The sequence below is a fragment of the Pristiophorus japonicus genome, chromosome 9, assembly GCF_044704955.1.
Source record: "Pristiophorus japonicus isolate sPriJap1 chromosome 9, sPriJap1.hap1, whole genome shotgun sequence".
NCBI lineage: Eukaryota > Metazoa > Chordata > Chondrichthyes > Pristiophoridae > Pristiophorus > Pristiophorus japonicus.
The window spans coordinates 151,694,402-151,720,845 of NC_091985.1; the positions used below are offsets into that span (position 1 = coordinate 151,694,402).

A 26,444-nucleotide genomic window follows, 5' to 3' on the forward strand; every position below is an offset into this window, starting at 1 on the left:
ATTTGGAAACATGAGAATTTTAAAACTGAGCGTTGCTGAACTGTGAGCCAATATAGGTCAGCGAGCGCAAGGGTGATGGGTGAATGGGGCTTGGTGCAAGTTAGGATATGGGCAACGGTTTAAATGAACAAGTTTATGGAGGGAGGGTGCAAGGTGGGATGTCAGCCAAGAGAGCATTGGAAGTGTCAAGTCTAGAGGTAAAGGCACAGATGAGGGTTTCAGCAGCAGATGAGCTGAGGCAGGACGGAGATGGCCGACGTTATGGAGATAGAAATAAGCGTTCTTGGTGATGGGGAGAATATGGGGGCGGAAGGTCAGCTCAGAGTCAATTAGGACGCAACGGTTGCGAACAATCTGCTTCAGTCTCAGACAGTTGCCATGGAGAGGGATGGGGTCAGTGGCCAGGGAACAAAATTAGTGGCATGTACCCAATATTAAATGTGGAGAAAATTTCTGCTGATCCAATATTGGATGTTGGACAAGTAGCGTGACAAATGAGAGGCAGTGGAGGGGTCGAACTGATGTGGTGAGGTTGAACTGGGTGTTGTCAGTCTTTATGTTGAGCTTGATGACATGTTTTTGGATGATGTTGCCGAGGGGTAGCATGTAAATGAGAAATGGGAGACCACTAAGAGAGACCCCTTGGGGGACTCGAGGCAACAGTGCAGGAGTGAAAATAAACAATTCCCGACAGGTTTTCCTACATCACAGAACAAATCTCATTCTGAACTTTAACTGGTGTCACTTGAGTCTACAACCAAGTGCAGGATTGACCCAGCATGACATGCAATGCCATTTTCCCCTCTTCCTGGTGGATAAGTATCCAGCCTCTACTTGGCACTTTGTGGGCAGCAATGGTGGAAATATTCCTTGTACAGAAATATGAGAAAACCTACAGCCCTCCACTCTCTTCTCATCACCCCCGCCTCTATCCTGTAACCTTTTATATCCTTTCTTTGTAAATACACATCAAATTATGTTTAAATAACACTTTGTTTTAATATCCATTTGTGGTAAAACATTCCATGTTCTAATAAGCCTGTGTGGAAACAATTGTCTTGTAACAGCCCCCCCCCCCACCCAAAAGCAAACAATCAAGGACCATATTGGTCCTTAAAAGATGTTGCAATAGGTTAGAAACAGCAAGAACTAAGCAGGTATTTTGTACGTTTAGATTTGTGAAGACAACAGGGTGATCCCAGTTTGTTTGCTTAGGTAAAATTAGTAAAATCAGAAGTGAGACTGCGGTATTAGCTAAATATAAATGGACTTGAGTAATAGCTCTCCAAGGTCCAATTCAATTTAGCAAAGAAATAGGAAAATCCTCAGCCACTGCTTGATTTTCCAGACTGTGATGGTTCAAAGGATTGCTAAATATCTGTGTAGTCACATTTTAAAGAGCAAATAAATCAGACCAAGGGAACTTGGTATTATTATTGGGAAATAGTAGAATTGACAGGGTTTGCTATATGTGTGAATAGAGTATGGTTATTAACAGTAAGGGTTCACATTGGGGCCCAGGAGTCCTTTATGGAATGATTTTTATTAAAGACAATCTTGAGGACGGCATAACAGTATTAAATTTGCAGATACAGAAACATGGAAAGCTTGGCAGTAAGATGATTAGTGGGTTGTAAGCAGTTTTACACAAGTGAATGGGCTTATAAATATCAGATACCATTCAAAGTGGAGAAGTACCATATTATGCACAAACAGCGAGGGATCTCAAGAATTCTCCACATAGATGGCTATCCATTAGAAGTAAGAGGAAAGGAACTTTGAACTAGTTGAAAGTTAGTCATTAAAGTTTCTAGGCAATACAAGGTAGTTATAGAGAAATCAAAACGGGATCTCGGAGGCATTGATTGGTCAATAAACAAAACTAAGCAGTATACTTTGGTTGTGGAAGACTTTGGTATATCTCCACTTGGATTTTTTGGCCTCTTTTTTATGGCTACATCTGATGGGCATTGAGCTTCAAGAGGGTGCAGAGAAGATTAATTAACAAAACATATCACTTGGGTACAAAGATAGCCATAGACAGTTGGAGTTGGTCACTTTGAATAAGCAGGATTGAGGTTTCTGAAGTTATAAAAGCATTCACTGTGGTTAATTTGAATAAAATATTCAAATTGATAACTGTAGTCAGACTAGAGGCCATGCCAATAAAATTCACAGGTTAAGAGTCAGGTTGAATACCAGAAAGTATTTCTTCTGAGTTGTCATCCTCTAGTACTACCTCCCAGCAGTTTGCAGGCATAGATATCAGAGTCTATTGCAAAGGGCATCTGGAAGTTTGAATGAGGGGGACATTATCGCATATCAAGGAGAGGGGGTTAGATGAGAAATGAGTCATGGAATTATGGCCACCCGCAACCTAATCGAAAATGAATTTCCCCAGTCTTCCTGAAATTGGCTACAATTTCCTCCTCCCCTGCCTGTTTTTTTTCTTCTCGAAGCCTTATCACCAGAGATTGGGAGCTGGTGCGCCAGGTTGCACTGATGAGGATAACTATTTTCTCTCCCTTCTAATCCTTTTATTCGATTTACAATGTGCCAAGCAGGCAGGGGAGGGAGGGTGAAGTGTTCAGTTTTAAACAAAATCTTGAACAAAATTCATGGATGTGATCATTATTTTGGTCATACCTTCTTTCCTGTTTGTAAAGTAACAAGATGAGTAGGCAGGCAGTGAGTACCACCAGTAACACACTAAGCACTGCCCCCACAGCTCTGCTCCTCCCGGACAAACCTGTGGTATCGTCTCCAGTCTGTGACTTACCATCCGGAAGCTCAGGATTGACTGATCTGTATAAAATAGCAAAAAGACAGAGTTAGGCAGCTCACACTTGCAGAGTTGGACTTGTTTTTAAACATGTCTGCTGATTGTCGATAGGAGCTCTTACGCTTTCTCTGTACTTCTGCATTATAAAGTCCTCTTGATAAACAAACACTCTCAAACGGCAAAACCAATCTTCTCCAAACTGGTGCAAAATATCTTTTCTACTTTGTCCTGTACTTCAACCTTTTAAATGCCAGAGTGCAACATCAGCAGTAAAGCTCTTAAAGTGCTAATAGAACAAACTTATATTTATATCGCACTTACATGGCCTCAAAACTGTCCAAAGTGCTTCACAGTCAATGACGTACTTTTGAAGTATAGTCATTGATGTAATGTGGGAAACCAATTTGCACACTGCAAGGTCGCACAAACAGCAATGTGAATGACCATATAATCTTTTTTCGTGGTGTTAGTTGAGGGAGAAATATTGGTCAGGTCTCCAGGGAGTACTCCCCTGCTCTTACTCAAATAGTGCAATGAAATCTTTTACATCTACCTTAGAGGGCAGATGCTGCTTTGATTTAATGTATCATCCGCAAGATGGCACCTCAGACAGTGCTGCACTCCTTCAATACAGCACTGGGATACCAGCCTCAATATGCACTGACGTCTCCAGAGTGGGACTTGAACTCACAACCTTCTGACTCAAGGAGTGAGAGCGCTACAGACTGAATCACATTTAGGGTGTCAGCCATGGAAGGTTTGGATTTAAATAAATTGACAATTTCCTCTGGGTTTTTGAGATTGGAAATGTTAGTTTACATGGGTTTCATTTGTGAGCAAGAATCTTCCACTTTCACCACATGACTATTTGGCCCCCCGAATGTGTTACTGCTTTTCATCTTCCCATCTCAGTTATTCTGTCGATCAGTCAGAACACCATCCTGGGGAAGCTTTCCTTACAAGTATTTTTCCCAGCCATATCAAGTGTTTTAAATAATGCAACTAGAATATTTTAGGGGCCAAAATGAATCTTGAAATTCAGGAAGTCTGAGTTTGATCTTTATAATAAATAGAATATTTTTGCAAATAACATACAAAGTGTTTGCGTGTGGAGCGAGAAGAGGGTTCAAGCCTTCTGAAAGGTTCAGTGGAGAATTCTCAATACACGAAGCTGACAGTTTTCCAAGCACTATTTAAATAATTCAGCAGCTGCATCAAAATGCAAGACTAAGGACAAATATTGAAAATCGGTCTTCAGCAGCTTAAATCTATAAACAGGCAGAAAAACTCACGTCAGTGCACAGACGGTGGACGTGTACCATGAAAACAGGTACTGGCAGTCTGAAGTCTCATGAAGGAAGTCTGGTTTCCCTTCCCCTGCCGACTGACTGCAGTGGAGAAGTATGGTGGAAGTGACGTTCTTGGAATTATCGCGGCCACACACTGAGTTAGAAGAAAAAACTATGTCCAAGTCGTCATCTGGAAACAAAAAACAAGAGACTGGAAATGTAAATCATACCACATAACTGATGATGGCCTCCATATTAGACACAATAGTCTGTAGTATGATTATTAGCAGTACTTCCCGTACAAAGAATAAGAAGCTAGCGTGGCGATTTAAGCAATGCAGAGCTTGGTTTCAGAGCGGGAAGGGAAGAAACAAAGGAATATTTGGTTCAGGAATGAACAGGCTTTGTAGATTGAGATGTTTGACAGGGTGAATGAAGCACAAGATGAACAGATGCCCAGAAAGAGCTGGAATTGATGGAAAACACAATACTTATTAGGATTCTTGACTGCGAACATGTTGCAGTGAGAGCTGAAGATGAGTTAATAAAATAGACAGAAGAGCAGTAGAATGAAGATGCGTTACATCACTCACTCTTTTCAACACATTGAATTAATTGAGACACGTGGCCTGGATGACTTAAGCCATTTATCAATTTTCCATTATTTTTGAACCCAGCTTCTAAGATACATTGAACAAACATACTGAACAGATGTCAGATAAATCAGACATGTTTATAAATATGGGTTCAAAGTGATTGCAAAGACAGTCAATGAGAATCATAGCCAAAGAGGATCTCGCAAAAATTAACCAGAGAGCAAACAATGTAGAAACGGAGCAAGTCAAATTATTTACTTGGGTATGAAACATCAGATGGCCAAAGTAATGGAGTTAAAAGGAGGATACCAGTTGTAGAAAGGAGGCTTCTGTGCAACCATAAAGTCAGACTGGCAAGATGTAGAATGCTGAAATGTTGTGCGTGGTCAACAATATCGTATGGTGCAAAAACTACCGTGAAAAAACTGAAGTAAAAAGACTGGAGGTGTTGGGAGTTCTGACGCTACAAGACCTGCGATGAAAATTAGTTGGGTAAGATGACTGACTATTGAGAGTCCTTGAGTTAGCACAAGAGAATTAATGCGGCTTATTATGATGATAAAAATTATATACCATGAGTGTATTATTCAGGAGTCACAGGGGAAATTGTTGGGGTGGTTACTGCCTGGAAAAGCTGGCTATAAAGCAAGAGGCAGGCGAAGAACATCATGGCTAGATGATGTGCTGGGCAGGGCAGCTGTACAAGGAGGCTGATAAAATCCTGCAGAGACAGGAAACTGTAGAGTGGGCTGGTCATCAGCCTCCAGAGCAGAGATAGATAGGAATGCCCAAGGGGGCCAAGAAATATGCAGACCAGAAGCAAATTCAGGACTTGACAAGTTTTAGACAAATAAGCCCAAATGCCTATTTGACAAATCATTGCAGTGTACACCATTATCGATTTTCACTGTCTGAATTAAAATCAATTCTGCAGTTCAAATGAGATTACTTCATATAACCATATTGATCTGAATTCTGGGATTTTATTAGGATAAGGGCCATTTGCCATTCATTTGCCTTCGGATCAACCCTGCACTTGACTATCACCCTCCACTAGTTAGGCACACTGGAAGGGAGGACGAGTACAAGCTAGCAAAGGGTAGCTTCTGGCAACATGTTATAAAGCATTTCCTCAGAGGGTGATCAGCCTTTGAAACAGTTTACCGAGGGAGATTGGAGGGGCAAGTATTTTCTCTCTCTTCAAATGGCCAAAACAAACAAGTACCACAGGAAACACATTGGTTATATATGTTAGGACAGCAGAACGGCAGAGTAGAGAGCGCACTGGTCTTTTCTGACCCGAGATATTTTATATTCTTTGGACTCCAAGCAAATCAAAGCTCCAGGAGACTGCGGTAATCTGTAATTACTTCTCCCAGCTAACTGCAAATGCTCTCGAGCTGAAAATAGGCTCCATTACGCACTTGTCCAGCTCCATTTTAAAGGACTACAGAGAATCCGTACTCATCATATGCTCAAGTACCTGTTCCAGAGGGCCAGACTTCTGAAAATAAATATTTCCCAACATCTAACCAAACTCCATACCCAGGATTGTCAGGGTAAGGGACACGGAGACGAGTAGACATATCATAGCAATATTTTATGCTCAGCCTCCACCAGGTGCCAGACTCCTTCAGCTCCCATCAGCCCCTGGTCTGTGTTCATTCATCCACTTCAGCTGCTTTATCAATAACCTTCCCTCCAGCATGTCAGATTGGGGATGTTCACTGATGACTGCAGTGTTCAGTGTCATTCGCAATTCCTCAGATAATGGAGCAGTCCATGCTCACATGCAGCAAGACCTGGACAACATTCAGGCTGGGGCTGATAAGTGGCAAGTAACATTCGCACCACACAAGTGTCAGGCAATAACCATTTCCAACAAGCGAGTGTCTAACCACCATCCCTTGACATTCAACGGCATTTTATCATCACTGAATCCCCCACCATCACTGACATCCTGGGGGTCACCATTGACCAAAAACTTAATTGGGCCCGCCACAAATACTGTCGCTGCAGAATACCCAGCCTCCGAGCTGCTCTTGTTGCCAGTGACTCACCTAACTCCCCAAAGCTTTTCCACCATCGACAAGGCGCGAGTCAGGAGTGTGCTGGAACACTCTCCACTTGCCTGGATGAGTGCAACTCCAACACCATTCAAGAAGCTTGACATCATCCAGGACAAAGTCACCACAAGGACTGCAGCGGTTCAAGAACAGAACATAAAAAATAGGAGCAGGAGTAGGCCATTCAGCCCCTTGAGACTGCTCCACCATTTAATGATCATGGCTGATCTGATCATGGACTCAGCTCCACTTCCCTGCCCGCTCCCCATAACCCTTTATTCCCTTATTGCTCAAAAATCTGTCGATCTCCACCTTAAATATATTCAATGACCCAGCTCCACAGCTCTCTGGGGCAGAGAATTCCACAGATTTACAACCCTTGGAGAAGAAATTTCTCCTCATCTCACTTTTAAATGGGCGGCCCCTTATTCTGAGATTATGTCCCCTCGTTTTAGTTTCCCCCATGAGTGGAAACATCCTCTCTGCATCCACCTTGTCGAGCCCCCTCATTATATGTCTCAATAAGATCACTACCTATAAGTACAAGCCCAACCTATCTTAAGTCAAACCCCTCATCTCCGGAATCAACTCCGGAGTGAACCTTCTCTGAACTGCCTCCAATGCAAGTATATCCTTCCTTAAATACGGAGACCAAAACTGTACGCAGTACTCCAGGTGTGGCCTCACCAATACCTTGTACAGTTGTAGGACTTCTCTGTTTTTATACTCCATCCCCCCTTGCAATAAAGGCCAGCATAACATTTGCCTTCCTGATTACTTGCTGTACCTATATACTAACTGTTTCATGCACAAGGACCCCCAGGTCCCTCTGTACTGCAGCACTTTGCAATTTTTCTGCATTTAAATAATAATTTACTTTTCTATTTTTTTCTGCCAAAGTGGATTACCTCACATTTTCCCACATTATTCTCCATCTGCCAAATGTTTGCCCACTTCGCCTGTCTATATCCCTTTGCAGATATTGTGTGACCGCCTCACAATTTGCTTTCCCACCCATCTTTGCATCATCAGCAAACTTGGTTACATTACACTCAGTCCATTCAAGTCATGAATAGATTGTAAATAGTTGAGGCCCCAGCACCGATCCCTGCAGTACCCCACTAGTCACTGTCTGTCAACCGGAAAATGACCCATTTATCCCGACTGTTTTCTGTTAGTTAGCTAATCCGCTAAACATGCTGATATATTATCCCCAACCCAGTGACTTTTATCTTGTGCAGTAACCTTTTTGAATGCCTTCTGGAAATCCAAATACACCACATCCACTGGTTTCCCCCTTATCCACCCTGCTCGTTACATCCTCAAAGAACTCCAGCAAATTTGTCAAACATAATTTCCCTTTCATAAACCATGCTGACTCTGGGAAAAACATAATTCAATGTCCTGCTACTGCTTCCTTAATAATGGACTCCAGCATTTACCAAACGACAGATATTGGGCTAACCAGTCTATAGTTTCCTGCTTTCTCTCTGCCTCCTTTTTGAAATTAAGGTGGCACACCATCTTCTCAAGGGCAATTGGGGATTGACATTAAATGCTGGCCATGCCAGTGATGCCCACATCCTAGGAACTAAAAAAAATTCACAAACTCCATAATGAACCATGCAGTAATGCCAATGTTATCAGTTATTATGTGTTCCACAAAGCCACTTGTGTCTACTGCATGCACAATTTGGAATTCCCTTTCTCCACGCGGACTGCCCTCCAGTCCTGCTCTGCCTGTTGCCCTTTTCTTCACTCCCATCACTTATATCTTACGTTTTTCTATCTGACAAGAGCTTCCAATTTTCTATCCGAACTCACTTGCCATTACTCTTCACCTGCTGTCCCAGAATCAAGTCCCTCCCGAATAGCTTTCCTTTGCTTCACCCGAAGACCTTTCTGTTGTGTCTTTTTAAAAAAAAATAAATATAAATTGTTTTTAACCTTCTTCCCCTCCATATAATCCAATCTATTTTCCCCTCTCCAAGCAAAAACAAATCCTTTGTGCCATTTTGTTTTGCACCAATCCCCATTTTGGAGGTGGGAGCAAGTTGCAAAAGATCTGGGCTCAACTGGCTAAAAGGCAGGCGGAAAGACCATTTTTTCAGCCAAGGACTAGGGCAACCTGAGATGTAAAACCACTAACCAGGAGGAGTTGCCAAGCGAGAAGTAAACGCACTAACAGCATGAAATGAGTTAATGCATAGACCATCAACTTCTGCAGAAAAATAACTTACATTTGAAAAACACGGCGAGTTTATCAGTTAGTCCTAAATTGATGCTAAACTCGTTAAACACACCAATAAAAATATATTCCAGTGAGAAGGATGAACCATTTGTGGCTAAGGAAGTAAAGGATGGTATCAAATTGAAAACAATGACATACAATATTGCCAAGATAAGTGGGAGGCCAGAGGATTGGGAATTTTTTAAAACCAGCAAAGGACGACTTAAAAAAAAAGAGAAGATGGATTATGAAAGCAAACTAGCAAGAAATATAACAGATAGTAAGAGCTTCTACAGGCATATAAAAAAGGAAATGTAACTAAAGTAAACGTTGGTCCCTTAGAGGATGAGACTGGGGAACGAATAATGGGGAACAGGGAAATGGCAGAGACTTTAAACAAATATTTTGTATCGGTCTTCACGGTAGAAGACACTAAAAACATTCTAATAATAGATAATCGGCGGGGGGAAGACACTTAAAACAATCAGTATCTCTAAAGAAAAGGTATTCGATAAAATAATGGGATTAAAGATGGACAAGTCCCCTGGATTGGACGGCTTACATCCTAGGGTTTTCAAAGAAGTAGCTGCAGAGATAGTGGATGCATTGGTTGTAATCTACCAAAATTCCCTGGATTCTGGAGGTCCCAGCGGATTGAAAAACCGCAAATGTAACACCCCTATTTAAGAAAGGAGGCAGACAGAAAGCAGGAAACTATAGACCATTTAGCCCAACATTGGAAAAATGCTGGAATCTATTAAGGAAGCACTACCAGGACATTTGGAAAAGCATAACAGTCAAGCAGAGTCAGCATGGGTTCTACGAAAGGGAAATCATGCATGACAAATTTGCTGATGTTCTTTGAGGATGTAATAAGCAGGGTGGATAAGGTGAACCAGTGGATGTGGTGTATTTGAATTTCCAGAAGGCATTTGCTAAGTTGCCACATAGAAGGTTACTGCAGAAGATAAGAGCTCATGGGGTTGGAGGTAATATATTAGCATGGCTAACTAACAGAAAACAGAGTCGGGATAAATGCGTAATTTTCCGGATGGCGAATAGTAACTAGTGGCGTGCCACAGGGATCGGTGCTGTGGCCTCAACTATTTACAATCTATATTAATGACTTGGATGAAGGAACAGAGTGTAATATTGCCGAGTTTCCTGATGTTTCAAAGATGGGTGAGAAAGCAAGTTGTGAGGAGGACACGAATAATCTGCAAAGGGATATAGACGGGTTAAGTGAGTGGGCAAATATTTAGCAGATGGTGGGAAAATGTGAGGCAGGAAAAATAAAAAAGCAAATTATTTAAATGGAGAAAGATTACAAAGTGCTGCAGTACAGAGGGACCTGGGGGTCTTTGTGCATGAAACAAAAATTTTGTATGCTGGTACAGCAAGTAATCAGGAAGGCAAATGGAATGTTGGCCTTTATTGCAAGGGGGATGGAGTATAAAAGCAGGGAAGTCCTGCTACAACTGTACAGGGTATTGGTAAGGCCACACCTAGAGTACTCTGTACAGTGTCGGTCTCCTTATTTGAGGAGGGATCTACTTGCATTGGAGGCAGTTCGGAGAAGGTTCACTAGGTTGATTTCTGAGATGAAGGGATTGACTTATGAAGAAAGATTGAGCAGGTTGGGCCTATACTCATTGGCGATAAGAATGAGAGGCGATCTTATTGCAACATACAAGATACTGAGGGGGTTCGACAAGGTAGATGCAGAGAGGCGGTTTCCACTTGTGGGGAAATCTAGAACTAGGTGGCATAGTTTTAAGAATAAGGGGTCACCCATTTAGAACTGAGATGAGCAGAAATTTCTTCTCAGAGGGTTGTAAATCTGTGGAATTCTCTGCCCCGGAGAACTGTGGAGGTTGGGTCATTGAATATATTTAAGGTGGAGATAGACAGATTTTTGAACGATAATGGAGTGAAAGGTTACGGGGGGGCGTGCTTGGAAGTGGAGTTGAGCTCAAGATCAGATCAGCCATGATCTTATTAAATGGCCGAGCAGACTCGAGGGGCCAAATGGCCTACTCCTGCTCCTATTTCTTATGTTAACAGGGTGAGGATTTTAATTAAATGGTAATGCTATAAGAAAGGCTTGCATTTATATAGCGCTTTTCAGCCAATGAAGTACTTTTGAAGTGCAGTCACTGCTGTAATCTAGGAAACGCAGCAGCCAATTTGCACACAAGCAAGCTCCCACAAACAGCAATGTGATAATGACCAAATAATCTGTTTTAGTGTTGTTGGTTGAGGGAGAAATATTGCCCCCGACTCTGGGGATAACGTCCTTGCTCTTCTTCAAAATAGTGGCATGGGCTTTTTTACATCTGCCTGAGAGCAGACGGGGCCTTGGCTTATCACGTCTGAAAGATTGAGTGCAGCGCACTCTCAGTACTGCACTGATGTGTTCGTCTAGATTTTGTGCTCAAGTCTGGATATTTTATAATCTGAAATTATTATAGAAAGGTTACAGCAGGTTATATAATGTCACGATCAAAGTAAGTTTTTTGTTCCAGGGAGTCCCAACTTGTGCTACTTTGAGAATTAATTCTAATGGTCAATGGCAGAAATTGATCTTTCAACTTGTATTTTATATAGCGCCTTTAACGTAGTGAAACTCCCCAAGGTGTTTCACAGGAGTGTTATGCGATAAAAATTTGACACCGAGCCGCACAAGTAGAAATCAGTGCAGGTAACCAAGAGCTTGGTCAAAGAGGTATGTTTTAAGGAGCGTATTGAAGCTGGAAAGAGAGGTAGAGAGGCTTAGGCAGGGAGTTCCAAATTAGGCAACAGAAGGCACGGCCACCAATGGTTGAGCGATTATAATCTGGGATGCTCAGGAGGGCAGAATTAGAGGACCGCAGACATCTTGGGGGGGGGGGGGGGGGGGGGGGGTTTGTGGGGCTGGAGGAGATTAGAGAGATATAGGGAAGGGCGAGGCCATGGAGGAATCGGAAAATAAGGATGAGAATTTTGAAATCGAGGCGTTGCTTAACCACAAAACAACGTAGGTCAGCGAGCACAGGGGTGATGGGCGAGCTCCTGCTGACAGTAAGCTCCCGAGGTATGGAAAATGGTCCACGTTGCCCAAGGCCTTGTCATGGATTTTGATAATCAGGCAGCAATGTTGTGTGGCGGGGTCAGGTTGGTAGAGGATCTTTAGCGTGGGCCATGAGGCCCATACTCTCGTATCCTCGGTGAAGGTGTCGACGGTGGCTTGGAGTTCGGCCTCCGAGTGTGCACAGACGCAAGTGGCATCTGCGTCTACACTGAGCTTCGACACGGCAAGCTTCAAGGACACCCTCAAAGCCTCCTTGACAAAGTGCAACATCCCCACCGACATCTGGGAGTCCCTGGCCCATGACCACCCAAAGTGGAGGAAGAGCATCTGGGAGGGCGCTGAGCAGCGAGTTCCATCGTCGAGAACAAGCAGAAACCAAGCGTAGACAGCGGAAGGAACATGCATCAACCCAGGCTCCCCGATTACCCGTTCCTTCAACCATTGTCTGCCCCAGCTGTGTCAGAGACTGTAGGTTCCGCATTGGACGCTTCAGTCACCTGGAGAACTCACTTTTAGAGTGGAAGCAAGTCATCCTCGACTCTGAGGGACTGCCGATGATCATGATGGTGATGATGGGTGAGTGGGACTTGGTGCGAGTTGAGACATGGGCAGCCGAGTTTTGGATTACCTCTAGTTTATGCAGGGTAGAATGTGGGAGGCCAGCCAGGAGTGCGTTCGAATAGTCAAGTCTAGAGGTAACAGAGGCATGGATGAGAGCTTCATCAGTGGATGAGCTAAGGTAAGGGTGGAGATGGGCGATGTTAGAGGTGGAAATAGTTATGCTGCGGGTACGTGATCGAAAGCTCATTTCAAGGTCAAATATGACACCAAGGTTGCGAACAGTCTGGTTCAGCCAAAGACAGAAGTTGGGGAACAAACTATTTAAAAATATGAGAGAATATGAAGTATTTACCTTCAAGATAATATTTTGCTTTAGAAGCTATGCCAATACGCCTGAAGTAAGGTTGGTTAGTTTTGACCTGACAGATGTTCGACTCTTTGCACTGATCGTGGTCAGGATCCGCGATCCCAGAAAGCTGAATGTCGTAGATATACGAGTCACCATTTGAGCGAATATCACCCGAAGCTTTGTACAACCTGCAATACACAAAAGCAAGAATTTGCAGCGATATGTAGAATGAGTGCGCTCTGCAGTCTGAAATATGAAACCAGACACTTGCGGATCACAGAAAAGGAATCTATAAATGGAAAATAAAGCAGCGTTGCAAATGGGTTAAATAGGTCAATCACAAAGATCAGTCATACTACAACAACAACTTGCATTATAGTGTCTTTAATGTAGTGAAACGTCCCAAGGTGCTTCACAGGAGCATTACGAGATAAAACCATTTGGCACCGAGCCACATACTATTCAAGGTTAAGTTTCGTTTCAATGTTTTCAGAAATTTACCTACCTAAAGAACACAATTTTTAAAACAAATCTGCAGAGATTTATTTTAGTTTGAGGATAGACACTGACAAGACAGGACAAAAAAAACAAACAGGTCTTCACAGCAACAGCTGACAAAAGTGACATTACACTGAAGTTTATGCACATGCACAAAACAATTAAAAGTTGAATTAAAAGCATGAAATCACTCAAAATGTATAATACTTACTTAGAATAAATAGCTGCCAAATTGACTTTCTGGCCAGTTGTTGGGCTTTTAATGGTTTCACCCACTATGTAAACCTCTTGTGGTTTGACAGCACAGGCTGCACGAGTCTCCCATATGATTACAAACTCACACTCCTTTTCATCAAAGCTGGAAAAAAAAGCATCTGAGAGTTATACTTGTCAGGAACACGCCACACACCATTCCAAGCAAAGATCAAGAACCTACAAAATGCTTAATTCAGTAGAGTGTAAACAAGTACAACAAATTTCATATTACTGGACAACTTTGGACTCAGATCAAAATGTGCTTGTACAGGATATTTAGAAATACATTATATAATGCAGATTTTTTCATTTCTATCCCCATCCCATTTTTCAATATTCGAAACTACAATGTTGTGGAGACCTTACAGCTCTTGAGCAAGATTAGTTTTTAAAAAAATATTCGTTCTGGAATGTGGGCATCGCTGGCAAGGCCAGCATTTATTGCCCATCCCTAATCGCCCTCAAGAAGGTGGTGGTGAGCCGCCTTCTTGAACCGCTGCAGTCCATGTGTTGAGGGTACTCCCACAGTGCTGTTAGGGAGGGAGTTCCAGGATTTTGACCCAGTGACGATGAAAGAATAGTGATATATTTCCAAGTCAGGATGGTGTGGCAGTGTGAGCGGTGAGGAGGATGCCAAGAGGCTGCAGGGTGACTTGGACAGGTTAGGTGATTATACTGCATCTGCCATGCATTTGCCCAATGTGGATGAATGTGCGGTTATCCACTTTGGGGGCAAAAACAGGATGGCAGATTATCTGAATGATGACAGATTAGTAAAAGGGGAGGTGCAACAAGACCCGAGTGTCATGGTACATCAGTCATTGAAAGTTGGCATGCAGGTACAGCAGGCAGTAAAGAAAGCAAATGGCATGCTGGCCTTCACAGCAAGAGGATTTGAGTATAGGAGCAGGGAGGTCTTACTGCAGTTGTACAGGGCCTTGGTGAGGCCACACCTTGAATATTGTGTGCAGTTTTGGTCTCCTAATTGGAGGAAGGACATTCTTGCTATTGAGGGAGTGCAGCGAAGGTTCACCAGACTGATTCCCAGGATGGCAGGACTGACATACGAGGATAGACTAGATCGACTAGGCTTATATTTACTGGAATTGAGAAGAATGAGAGGGGATCTCATAGAAGCCTATAAAATTCTGATGGGTTTGGACAGGTTAGTTGCAGGAAGAATGTTCCCGATGGTGGGGAAGTCCAGAACCAGGGGTCACAGTCTAAGGATAAGGGCTAAGTCATCTAGGACCGAGAGGAGGCGAAATTTTTTCACCCAGAGAATTGTGAACCTGTGGAATTCTCTACCACAAAGTTGTTGAGTCCAGTTCATTGGATATATTAAAAGGGAGTTAGATGTGGCCCTTACAGCTAAAGGGATCAGGGGGTATGGAGAGAAGGCAGGAGTGGAGTGTTGAATTTGCATGATCAGCCATGATCACATTGACAGGTGGTGCAGGCTCGAAGGGCCGAATGGCCTGCTCCTGCACCTATTTTCTACGTAACTTGCAGGTGATGGTGTTCCCATGCAAATTAGAAATATGTAATAGTTAACAGAAACTTGTCCAAGAGATGATAAATCACTCATTCGATACAATATGGAGGATACCCAAAAATAAACTAAAATTGGAGCAGTTTGTAGTACAGTTGTACCTCTGCAGTCCAGCACCCTCAGGACCTGACCGGTGCTGGAAGAGAATTTCCCGAACCATGGGAGGTCTCGCTTACCGGTACCGGTGGACAGCTCCTGTATGCAAGCGCGTGCCACGGCAGCCTGTGGACAGATCCCTCTGCATCCGCGCACACACTGACTGACTGACACTCCCAGCCCATCGCCAAACACAGTGACTGATCAGCCATTGTAGTCAATGGAAACAAAAAAAAATAAACTCTCCTCCCCGCAGGCCCAACTAATGTCGAACCACGGATGTTTCCGGGTGTGTGTCCCGGACGAGAGAGATACAATCTGTGTTTACCCAATAACAGAACACTTGGGAACAAGATAAACCATCCTTCTTCAAAAAGTACAAGGCTAACACCTGCAGAGTTAACTTCGTTTTTAGAAACTCTGCCATTTGGTTAGGGATAATGTTTTGTTCCTCACCCCAAACAATGGTTCTCCCTTTAAATTTCCTCCAAAACCACACCATCACTGCCCAGTTACAGAAGCACAACCACTGACAAACAATGCTTGGGGTCTAATTGCTGGTGTATTAAATCTAACCTCCAGTGTTACTTTACTTTCAATCAGCATTAGCTTGAGGGAAGAAAAGTATGGATCCTACAATATAATATAAACTACGTTAATTCCCATAAAATGTACTGGAAGTATTATTCTGATGGGAAATTCTCACCATCTTGAGCAGGGATGGCAATGCTGCCTTTCAGAGGCTGGATGGGCAGCATAGTGACCGACCTCTGCCGGTGTCACTTTCTAACCAGGTACCACGAGATGTACAACAGTCTTGGATAACCTACTTTTCAATTATCCCACCTTCCCTTTCCTGTTGCCTTGCCCTGCTCCTCTAATGGTTCAGTCATGGTCAGTGATCTACAGAAACGTGGAGATACAATGCCAACAGGATGCCATACTTCCAGAAATTCTTCAAGTACTGGGAAGAAGATTCTCCTCACCTCTCCAGCACTGGCGCTCCACTTGTTGATGAGCATTGCAGTTGTATAGTAGTCTTCGCGTGTTTGCCTGTACTACACGCAAAATAGCCATTTGAATAATTCACAGAAAGATATTTATCTGGAAAGAGAGAAAAAGCTTTGAGACTAAATTGGCATGTGCCATGTTAACCAGTATTCATATTTATCCACATTTACCGATTATACCACTAAATGATTAGATATTCTGTGTAGAACGTAAACTTAGATTATTTTAACCAAAAATGAGCTCCAAAGACCACCTTGTCCAGAGAATGAAGCAATAGAATTCAGCTGACTGACATGGCTACATGACAGGCACAACCAAAGTAACAAATGATCTGTTTTATTTATTCGTAGCCAATCTTTCTAATTCTTTTGTCAAATCACAAATGCCAGAGGTCACCTTGCACACATCAAGGATCACTCTGCGCCAATGCTCTTAGCCAAAAGGCCGAGAGCCACTGCACCGTTCCTGGAAGTACTGCAATACCAGGTTCGTGCCATGGAGGTGGATGGGTCAGCAACCCCACACACCTCCGTGGAGGTGGATGGTTCAATCCACCCCACGCACCTCCTATTTCCAAAAAGCATAGGAGAACCACCTTCCTGATCCAGGGAGAACCACTTTGGGGTCATGGTTACTCCCCTGTCAGGTCAGTTACGCATGATCTTAGCCAAAAGGCCGAGAAGCGATGTTTATAGATCAAACTAAGAGCAGCTGCTGCACATTAGACCACGCTGAGTTTATAGCAGTAGTAGTAGTAGTAGTGGAGAATCTATGGTCTACACCCTAATACTCACCAAGGTGACAGCACTTCTTAGACATGGCCAGTTTTCAACATATACATTTTCAAAAGTAATCAAGTATAAACAATGAAGCTTGGTTAAAGCAGCATACTGCTCATACAGTTAAATGGGATATAGCGATAATCTCCAGTGTGACCTTTCAAACAAAAAGGGCTGAACTTAGTGTGATGCAAGGACATATAGGAAACTGGTACAACATTAATCACGCTAAACTGTGATCATGTAGTATGCATCAAATCTCCCTTCCCTTTCTGCTTGGAATATAAACTACAAAGGAAAACAGCAGCATGTCTTGTTGACCATTTGAGACATACTCATACTACAAAGTCATGTAACATCAATGATGCAAGAGAACATATTGCTTCATTCTGGCTGTTGTCAAGGAACTGTGCAACATTTTGTCTGCAGAGAGTACGGCTTTGGGCATCTGACTTATGTGCAGCTCCAGGGCAGTCAAATGGAAGAAAATGCTGCTCCAAGATGGTGCATGAACATGAGGGTGCCAGCAAGCGAGATCTGAGACACAGTGCAAGAGAGAGAACAAACGAAAGTGAATGATTATACATATCTCACTTCAAGACCGAGTCTGTATCACCTCCTGTTCAAGTGGCATATGTCCCAGAAATATTTCACCCACGTTCCCTGTGCAGAATGCACTCGGCAGGGTGGGGATGAAAATGCATCGTGACCATTAGCAAGAGGCAGTGCACATACATGTTGCCAGTGGGTATTTATTTTCTTCTTAATCAAGGCAGTACAATTTAGTAAATGGCTTCAGCTTTCCTATTCAGGAGAAGCTGACGGACACAAACCATTTATACAGCTTAATGTGACTGGAGATTCCGACTTCTACAAACAGTACATTATTTCGGAAACTATAATTGTTTAATTACACTATATGTACACAGCTATGTTAATATACACATAGCACACAGTAATACAACTGACAAGGCATCATACCTTGAATGCTGATTTTCTGGGTGTGAACAAGTCCCAATACCTGGGTTTTACCATTTTTACTCTTTCTGCACAGGCTGGCATATGCAGGGCAGCCTGTGGGTCCTTCGCGAACTCCTAGACAGAGATTCATGTAATACCTAAAAGATAAAGATATAGACTCTGTGTAACCCATAGCAAAATCATCCCTAGGGTCAAGTTTATAAATGCTAAGATCCAAGGAAGACAACACACCCAAATGAATAGTGCAGTTACTTAAACAACCAAGTATTTGAACTGAATCAATCTTATTGCTCACTACACGCAGAATAACCACCAGCACGGTGTTTAGACTTTAAATACAAGTGCTCGTAACTTGAGATCAGTGATGAAGCAAAGGCGTTGGCTGCTGACCGTGAAGAGAACTTCCCACAAAGATGTCACGATCTCTGTGGTGAGAATTTAGACGTTTTAGACATTCAATTGAGATCAGTGCAGTGAAGTGGGAATTCCATAGCGCAAGCTGTTATTACCCAGCCCAATTTCTGGCTTTAAAGTCTGTTTATTTTTAGGCTGATATCCAGGGACGATGCCATCCTCTGCTCCCAATACCCAAATGGTGTCTGTAGACAAGAAAGGGTTGGCCCAGTGCACTCCTATCCAACACTCACTCCTGCTCCTGAAAACTCCTTGGGCACCAAAACACACCTTAATCCTGAAGCGTGCAAGATTATTGTGCCAACAAGCACTCAATCAATAGATGCTCTTCCAAATAATACAAAAGTAAATTTACAACTGCAGCAGCAGATAAACCAATGTAAAATTCAGATGTTTTTTTGAAGTACAATCTAGGTCAAGAGTGCCCCAGCTTTTCATCTTCATGGACCAAGTAAATGCTCACTACAGAGCCTCATGATCCACATACAATGCTGTCAACGCCTATAGCTCAAGCCGCTATGAACAGATTTTGTGTTTGGATTTGGGATTCATTCACCAGTGAGCAAACAGCACAAAGAACTGCCCTTAGCAAATCTCCAGGCTGAACATTCAAAACGTAAAGTAGAACCGAATTGCTTGGGCTTCTGGGCTATTTTGCCGATGGGCCATAATTTGGACTTCCCTAGCCAAAGCCAAGTGTAAAACAACAGAGCAAGAACACTACAAATTGTAGTCTCCTTTATGTACAAGATGTGTTTTAGTGCTCTCATGTACAATACTTCAAAAGCAGCATTTCCACTAAAGGGTAGACTCAGTTATTGGGCATGGAAATTCCTTAGTAGCATATCCATTCTACAATGAGATCACATGGCTCTGCCCTCCCAGTCACCCTACAGATAGTTATGATTTATAGACACTCACATTTGAGGTTGGATGCGGGGAGGGGAGGGGAGGGGGGGGAAAGAGAAAGAGGGGGGCAGGGTTGGAAGTAGTTATAATAAATACACTGATCCTAATATTGTAATGTGTTATGATACTCCCAGTGCAAGCACTACACAAAAACGAACACGCACTCCCAATAGCTTTTGAGAGGGACAGAGATTATATACACTGACGTTTACCTTTAAAATAAGCACTCTCACTTAATTGCACCTTTTCTCAAGTCTAGAAATCAGGTAAAAAATTTTACAAATTAGTATTTGTACTGCTAAAATAAATATTGGCCAGACACTTGCTTTTTGTTTTAAAACTTACAACTGTTTTTCTTAATCAATTTTCTCCACTTCCCTTAAAAGGGCCGATTCTTACTGGGGTGCTTTTCTACAGGCAATGGGCATCATTCACTATCGCATCAGAGTGACTATTATTCAACTGAGATTCTACACAATCTGACCAAGGGATGACTAAAGTAAAGCTCAATTGTGCCTTCAACCGACATCTGCACATGCGCATGTCCAGCAAGGCTGGTGGACAACCATTAGGAGAAGGAACCATCGTTTTCCTCTCAACGTAGAGGCCATGAAGCCAAATGCAACACCGCCCCCACCCTTCTAGACGGAGATTAGCCAACAGTACAGACTAGCAATCAAACCTGGCACCTTAATTTCTGGTCTGCAAGGCTCAGCTACTCATTGAGTCGTTCCCAAAAGTTCCTTTTAAGTTAAAGCAATACTGAATATGCAGAGTAGATTGTGACAACTCTGAAATACAGCACAGACGTTGTATAAGAAACAGAAGCGATCCCTATAAATGGCAAGAAATCGGTAACTTACGTGTAATCGCCAGAAGAGAACTTCCATGATCCGGTAAGGGAAGAAAGCATTCGCAAATCATAGCTCTTGTGACTGTGAACTATCTTGCATTCCATCCGCTTGGGTGGACAAACTGTGCTCGTCTTCCATTCAAATGTTGTCGAACAATCGAGGGTCTCGCTCAGCACTTCAGGGCTCCCAACTTCAGCTGTCTCATCACATTTGAAGATGATTGTCGATCTCCGAGTTGCAGTTGCTGAAACCATTGAATTTAACGGTTTATTAAATAACAATTAACTGAAAAGGAAGTAAATGCTTAAATGACACATACCCATTGTAATATATTTGCTTCACGGGTTCTTTGCTTAAGAATTCATAGCAACACACTGCTATTAAAAACTAGTTGGTTTATTAACAAAGGTTTAACAAGCACACTACACATTACCAGTTCATCCACCAGGCTCGCCCACCTCCTGCCTCATCGTAGAGCCACTGAACCCAACTGGCTGGAGTTTTATTGAGTCTGGTGAACATCACATGACTGGCTAAGCCACTCACAACTCAACAACTCCACAAACCGGAGCGCATACTGACAGGTGCATACGTTACACCCATTCATGTATAAAAACACTGGTAACTGTTACATACCATTACTACAGAAGCCCCATGCTTTGTCCCTGTTGTAGTCATCGGTTGTTGCACACCACAGAAATCCATCTGTTCTTCCAGAAATTGTACACTCCCTGTAAGACTCACTGAGAAACTTAAAAGGGAATCTGCAAAGCTCTCCCTTGTTGGTCACTGTTAAAGGCAGAAAAAGAAGCACATTATTCACCCCAAGTGCAACAGGTAACGGCCAAGCCTGGTTGAAAGTAAAGCATCCTGATATTTGGACATTTAATAATTAATCTGATCACTTGCATTGTTGTTCAGACAAAAACAAAAAAGCATATCACCTCCTGTCACTGTCAGTTACCCTCCATCTTACTATAGATCCATCTTTTATTCTTTGTCTCTCTCCCTCAGTTTTCTGGACTACAGTTTAATAGCCCTCCAGTACCCACCCAGGTGGCCATCTTCATACACGAGCCTAGGCACCGAGCATTGGTCAGCCATTCAACTATGTACAGCATAATAACCCAGCCAGATCCTGTCGCCACCCAACATCGACAAAGGTACTTCCAGCAGGAATCATTGTTATCTTTCCCAAGACCAGGGCTCCCTATATTACTGCCCTGGCTAAGGTCAGCTAATTCAGAATAACCGAAGAAACCGGAGACTTGCTGGCGCTCCCCAGGGTGGGGTCTTTACCCAATAGGAATTCAAACAAAACACTGCATAGCATGTCACTTCCAAACACAAGGCAAGTGATTGTCTACAAGTGATACATTTTAAGCATTATGATCGTGTTTTCTTCAAAATATACAAGAGGCTTAGTAAACAAACAATCAATTTCTTCCATCATTACCTTTTGGGCACAGGTCACTACTCCCATAATGCAACATTAAGGCCTGATGCTGGTGTTTGTACTCTAGGGTCATAGCCTTTGGGTTGCCAAATGAAGCAGCTTCATCTCCTGAGACCAAGCAGACAGCACTGTCTTTACACTTGTTGCCAGGTACGTCTTTGACTGCTGCACATACGTTCAGGTAATACGTCCTCGTCCCAGACTGAACCTGAGGGATCAAGAGAGTCTATTATTTCAGGGCACCATTATGCGAATTGCAAAGCTATTCTGCATCAAGAGGATATTTTAGCTGAAAATACTCCTTATATTTATTAAAAGCCTGAAACTTTACCATATTGCTATGGCAACTTGGTTCATTAAATGTTTAATTAGAAGCCGGACTCAACAGTAACCTCAATTTATCTGCCTTAAATAAGTGGACAACGTCCATTAAAGTTTAAGCAGAAGGACCCAAAGCCAACTTGCTGTTATAGCATCCAAGAACTGAGGGGCATTACCCACTTGGTACTACATTTGAATGTTAGTATTTCATTCATTTACAGTGCATTCACACTACAAGTTGAGCACTGGTGCAAAGCGTTTTCAACTTTGCATCAATACTAAAGTTAAAAATGTAAACCAGGTGTTGAGACCCGAAATAACTCGAGTGAAATGGAAAGAATCGATCACCTGCAAGACACCAATTAGGAGCCAGACTTCCAATTTGGGCTGCATTTAAATGAAAAAAAAAGAAACACACATTTATATAGTGCTTTCAGGGCTCAGTACGTGCCAAAGCACTTTACAGCCAATGAAGAACCTTTGAAGTGTAGCCACTGTTGTAATGTAGGAAACACAGCAACTAATGTGTGCACAGTAAGGTTTCACAAACATCAATGAGATAATGATCTGGTTTTTATTGTAATGTTGGTTGAGGGATAAATATTGGCCAGGAGACCCCTTGCTGTTCTATAGTTTCATGGGATCATTTACCCACATCTGAGGGACCTAGGGTTATGGTCCCATCTGAGACAGTACAGTATTGGAGTGTCAGCCTAGACGATGTGCCGTCTTTGAATTGAGGTGTGAACGGATGACCTTCTGACTTAAAATACAAGAGTGCAACTATGGAGCGAAGACTGATAACTGCATCACTGGTGTAAACCAAAAGAAAATTGTGTAGTGTGAATACATCCTTCGAGATGAGTGGAAAATGCTGCTGAAGCTGCGTTTCCTGCTGACCCGTTCTATGCCAGCAATCCGTTTACCCCTGCTGGATCTATCTGTTCTTGCTCAGACCCAATGCAGCAACCGCTACTGAGAAACAATTCTAGCCGAACTGAAACTAACTGAACTGTGACAAAGGCTAATTATCCCTCCTCCAACTTCTTGACTTGTCTGCAGCCTTTGACATGGTTCTATCTTTCAACACCTCTCCACCGTCGTCCAGCTGGGTGGGACTGAACTTGCCTGGCTCCATTCTTGCCTATCTAACCGTAGCTAGAGAATCTTCTCGCTCCCCCGCACCATTACCTCTGGTGTCCCCCAAGGATTTATCCTCAGCCCACTCCTATTTCTTATTTACATGTTGCCTCTTGGTGACATCATCCGAAAACACAGCATTAGTTTCTACATGCACGTTGATGACACCCAGCTCTACCTGGGGTTGGGGGTAATATATCAGTGTGGATAGAGGATTGGCTAACTAACTGAAAAAAGTGTTGGGATAAATGGGTCATTTTCAGGTTAGCAAACTGTAACTAGTGGGGTGCCACAGGGATCGGTGTTGGGGTCTCGGCTATTCACAATTTATATTAATGACTTGGATGAAGGGACCAAGTGTAATGTAGCTAAATTTGCTGATGATACAAAGGTAGGTGGGAAAGCAAGTTGTGAGGAGGATGTAAATAATCTGCAATGGGATATAGTCAGGTTAAGTGAGTGGGAAAAAAATTGGCAGATGGAATATAATGTGGGAAAATGTGAGGTTATCCACTTTGGCAGAAAAAATAAAAAATAAAAGCGCAAATTATTTAAATGGGGAGAGATTACAAAATGCTCCGGTACAAAGGGATCTTGGGAGTCTTTATACATGAAACTCAAAAAGTTAGCATGCAGATCCAGCAGGTAATTAGGAAAGCAAATTGAATGTTGGCCTTTATTACAAAGTGAATGGATTTTAAAATAAGGAAGTCCTGCTACAACTGTACAGGTCGTTGGTGAGATCACTGCTGGAATACTGCATACAGTTTTGGTCTCCTTATTTAAAAAGAAAAAATATATTTGCATTGGAGGCAGTTCAGAGAAGGTTCACGAGGTAGATTCCGGAGATGAAGCGGTTTTCATATGAAGGTTGAGCATATGCTCACTGAAATTTAGAAGTCAAAGGTGATCTTATTGAAGCGTATAAGATTCTAAGAGGGCTTGACGGGGTAGATGCAAAGAGGATGTTTCCTCTTGTAGGGGAATCTAGACCTAGGGGGCACAGAATAAGAGGTCGCCCATTTAAAACGGAAATGAGGAGGAATTTCTTCTGAGGGTAGCGAGTCTTTGGAATTCCCTACCCTGGAGAGCTCTGGAGGCTGGGTCATTGAATATATTTATCGTGGAGATAGACAGATTTTTGAGAGATAAGGGAGTCAAGGGTTTTGGGGAGAGAGCAGGGAAGTGGAGTTGAGGCCAAGATCAGATCAGCTATGATCTTATTGAATGGCAGAGCAGGCTAGAGGGGCCAAATGGCCGACTCCTGCTCCCATTTTTTATGTTCTTATGTTTTTACCTCACTGCCACTTCTCTAGACCCCTCCACGATCTCTAAATTGTCAGCCTGCTTGGCCGACATACAGTTCTGGTTGAGCAGAAATTTTCTCCAATTGAATATTGGGAAGACCGAAGCATTTGTTTTTGGTCCCTGCCACAAACTCTGTTCCCTAGACACTGACTCCATCCTTCTCCCCAACTCCTGTCTGAAGCTGAACCAGCGAAAATGAGCTTTCGACCACATATCCGCAGCATAACTAATATCGCCTATTTCCAACTCCGCAACATCGCCTGTCTCCACCCTTGCCTCAACTCATCTGCTGTTGAAGCCCTCATCTATGCCTTTGTTACGTCTAGACTTGACACTTCCAGTGCACTCCTGTCTGGCCTCCCACATTTTACCCTACGTAAACTGGAGGTGATCCAAAACTCGGTTGCCCGTGTCCTAACTTGCACTAAGTCCCGCTCACCCATCAGCCCTGTGCTCGCTGACCTACATTGGCTTCCAGTTAAGCAACACTTTAAATTCAAAATTCTCATCCTTATTTTCAAATCCCTCCATGGCCTCGCCCCTGCCCATCTTTAACTCCTCCAGCTATCCCCCTCCCCCCACCCCAAGATGTCTGCGCTCCTCAGCATCCCGGATTATAATCTTCGCTTATCCTTCTCTGTTTCAAGAAGAACAACCTGTTTCCCTAGTCTCGCCAGGTAACTGAAGTCTTTCACCCTTGGTGCCATTCTAGTAAATCTACTCTGCACCCTCTCCAGGGCCTTCCTAAAGTGTGGTGGCCATAATTGGCCACAACATTCCAGCTTGTCCTGCCACCTTCAAAGATGTACACTCCCATGTCTGTCAGTCAGCTGTGGCTCAGTTGGTAGCAACCCTTGCCCGAGTCAGAAGGTTGTGGGTTCGAGTTCCGCTCGAGAGACTGGAGCACAAAAATCTAGGCCGACACTCCAGTGCAGTACTGAGGGAGTGCTGCACCATCAGAGGTGCCATCTTTCAGATGAGACCGAGGCTCTGTCTACCCTCTGAGGTGGATTCAAGAGATTCCATGGTATTATTTCGAAGAGCAGGGGAGTTAACGCTGGTGTCCTGGTCAATATTTATCCTTCGATCAACATCACTTTAGAAAAAACAGATTATCTGGTCATCACATTGCTGTTTATGGAAGCTTGCTGTGTGCAAATTGGCCGCCGCGTTTCCTAGTCATTACAACAGTGACTACACTTCATTGACTGTAAAGCCTTTGGGTACAACCGGTGGTTGTGAAAGGAGCTATATAAATGTAAGTCTTTGTTCCTGCACCCTCAGCCAGTTTATTTTGCTGCCCCTCATTCTTTCTACAAAATGCAACACTTCTCTCTTCTCTGCATCAAATTTCATCTGCCATGTGTCTGCCCATTTCACCAGTCTGTCCTCCTGAAGTCTGTTACAAAACTTGCAAATATAGTTAAGTGAGGAGGATTGTATCAGCTGCAAACAATGAAACTATGCCCTTGATTTCCAAGTCTAGGTCTCATATATATATATATATATATATAAAAAATAGAGCAGTGGTCCCAATACCGACACTTGGGGGGGCACCACAGCACATTTCTCTCCAGTGAGAGAAACAACCGTTCACCACTACTCTCTGCTTTCTCTCCCATGACCAATTTCGGATCCATGCTGCCACTGACCCTTGGGGGCATGGACTTCAATTTTTCTAGTTAATCTATTGTGGTATTTATCAAATGATTTTTGAAAGTCCACATGCACAATATCAACTGTACTACCCTCATTCACCCTCTGTTACTTCAAATAACTCAATCAGGTTAGTCAAACACAATTTGCCTTTAACAAACCAGTGCTGGCTTTCATTTATTAACCCATATTTTCCCATGTGCCAATTAATTTTGTCCTAGATTAATGTCTCAAAATTTTCCCACCACAAGCGTTAGACTACTTGGCCTAA

The 26,444-nt window shown here is 42.9% G+C and overlaps 1 protein-coding gene and 1 non-coding gene across 2 annotated transcripts in view; both read right to left on the reverse strand.

Annotated features, from left to right (window-relative positions):
- Positions 1–26,444, reverse strand: part of igf2r (insulin-like growth factor 2 receptor) — a 205,297-nt gene that overhangs the window by 9,521 nt on the left and 169,332 nt on the right. Inside the window, exons 38-46 of the mRNA XM_070889968.1 lie at positions 21,749–21,956; positions 20,929–21,081; positions 20,302–20,536; positions 18,116–18,252; positions 16,331–16,448; positions 13,653–13,799; positions 12,947–13,131; positions 4,075–4,261; positions 2,647–2,805 (exon numbers count right to left, since the gene is read on the reverse strand). Coding sequence (XP_070746069.1) covers positions 2,647–2,805; positions 4,075–4,261; positions 12,947–13,131; positions 13,653–13,799; positions 16,331–16,448; positions 18,116–18,252; positions 20,302–20,536; positions 20,929–21,081; positions 21,749–21,956 — 1,529 coding nt within the window. The remainder of the gene's footprint in view (positions 1–2,646; positions 2,806–4,074; positions 4,262–12,946; positions 13,132–13,652; positions 13,800–16,330; positions 16,449–18,115; positions 18,253–20,301; positions 20,537–20,928; positions 21,082–21,748; positions 21,957–26,444) is intronic.
- Positions 16,846–17,042, reverse strand: LOC139274390 (U2 spliceosomal RNA). The gene has a single exon (XR_011595461.1). It is a non-coding gene; the product is annotated as a U2 spliceosomal RNA (small nuclear RNA).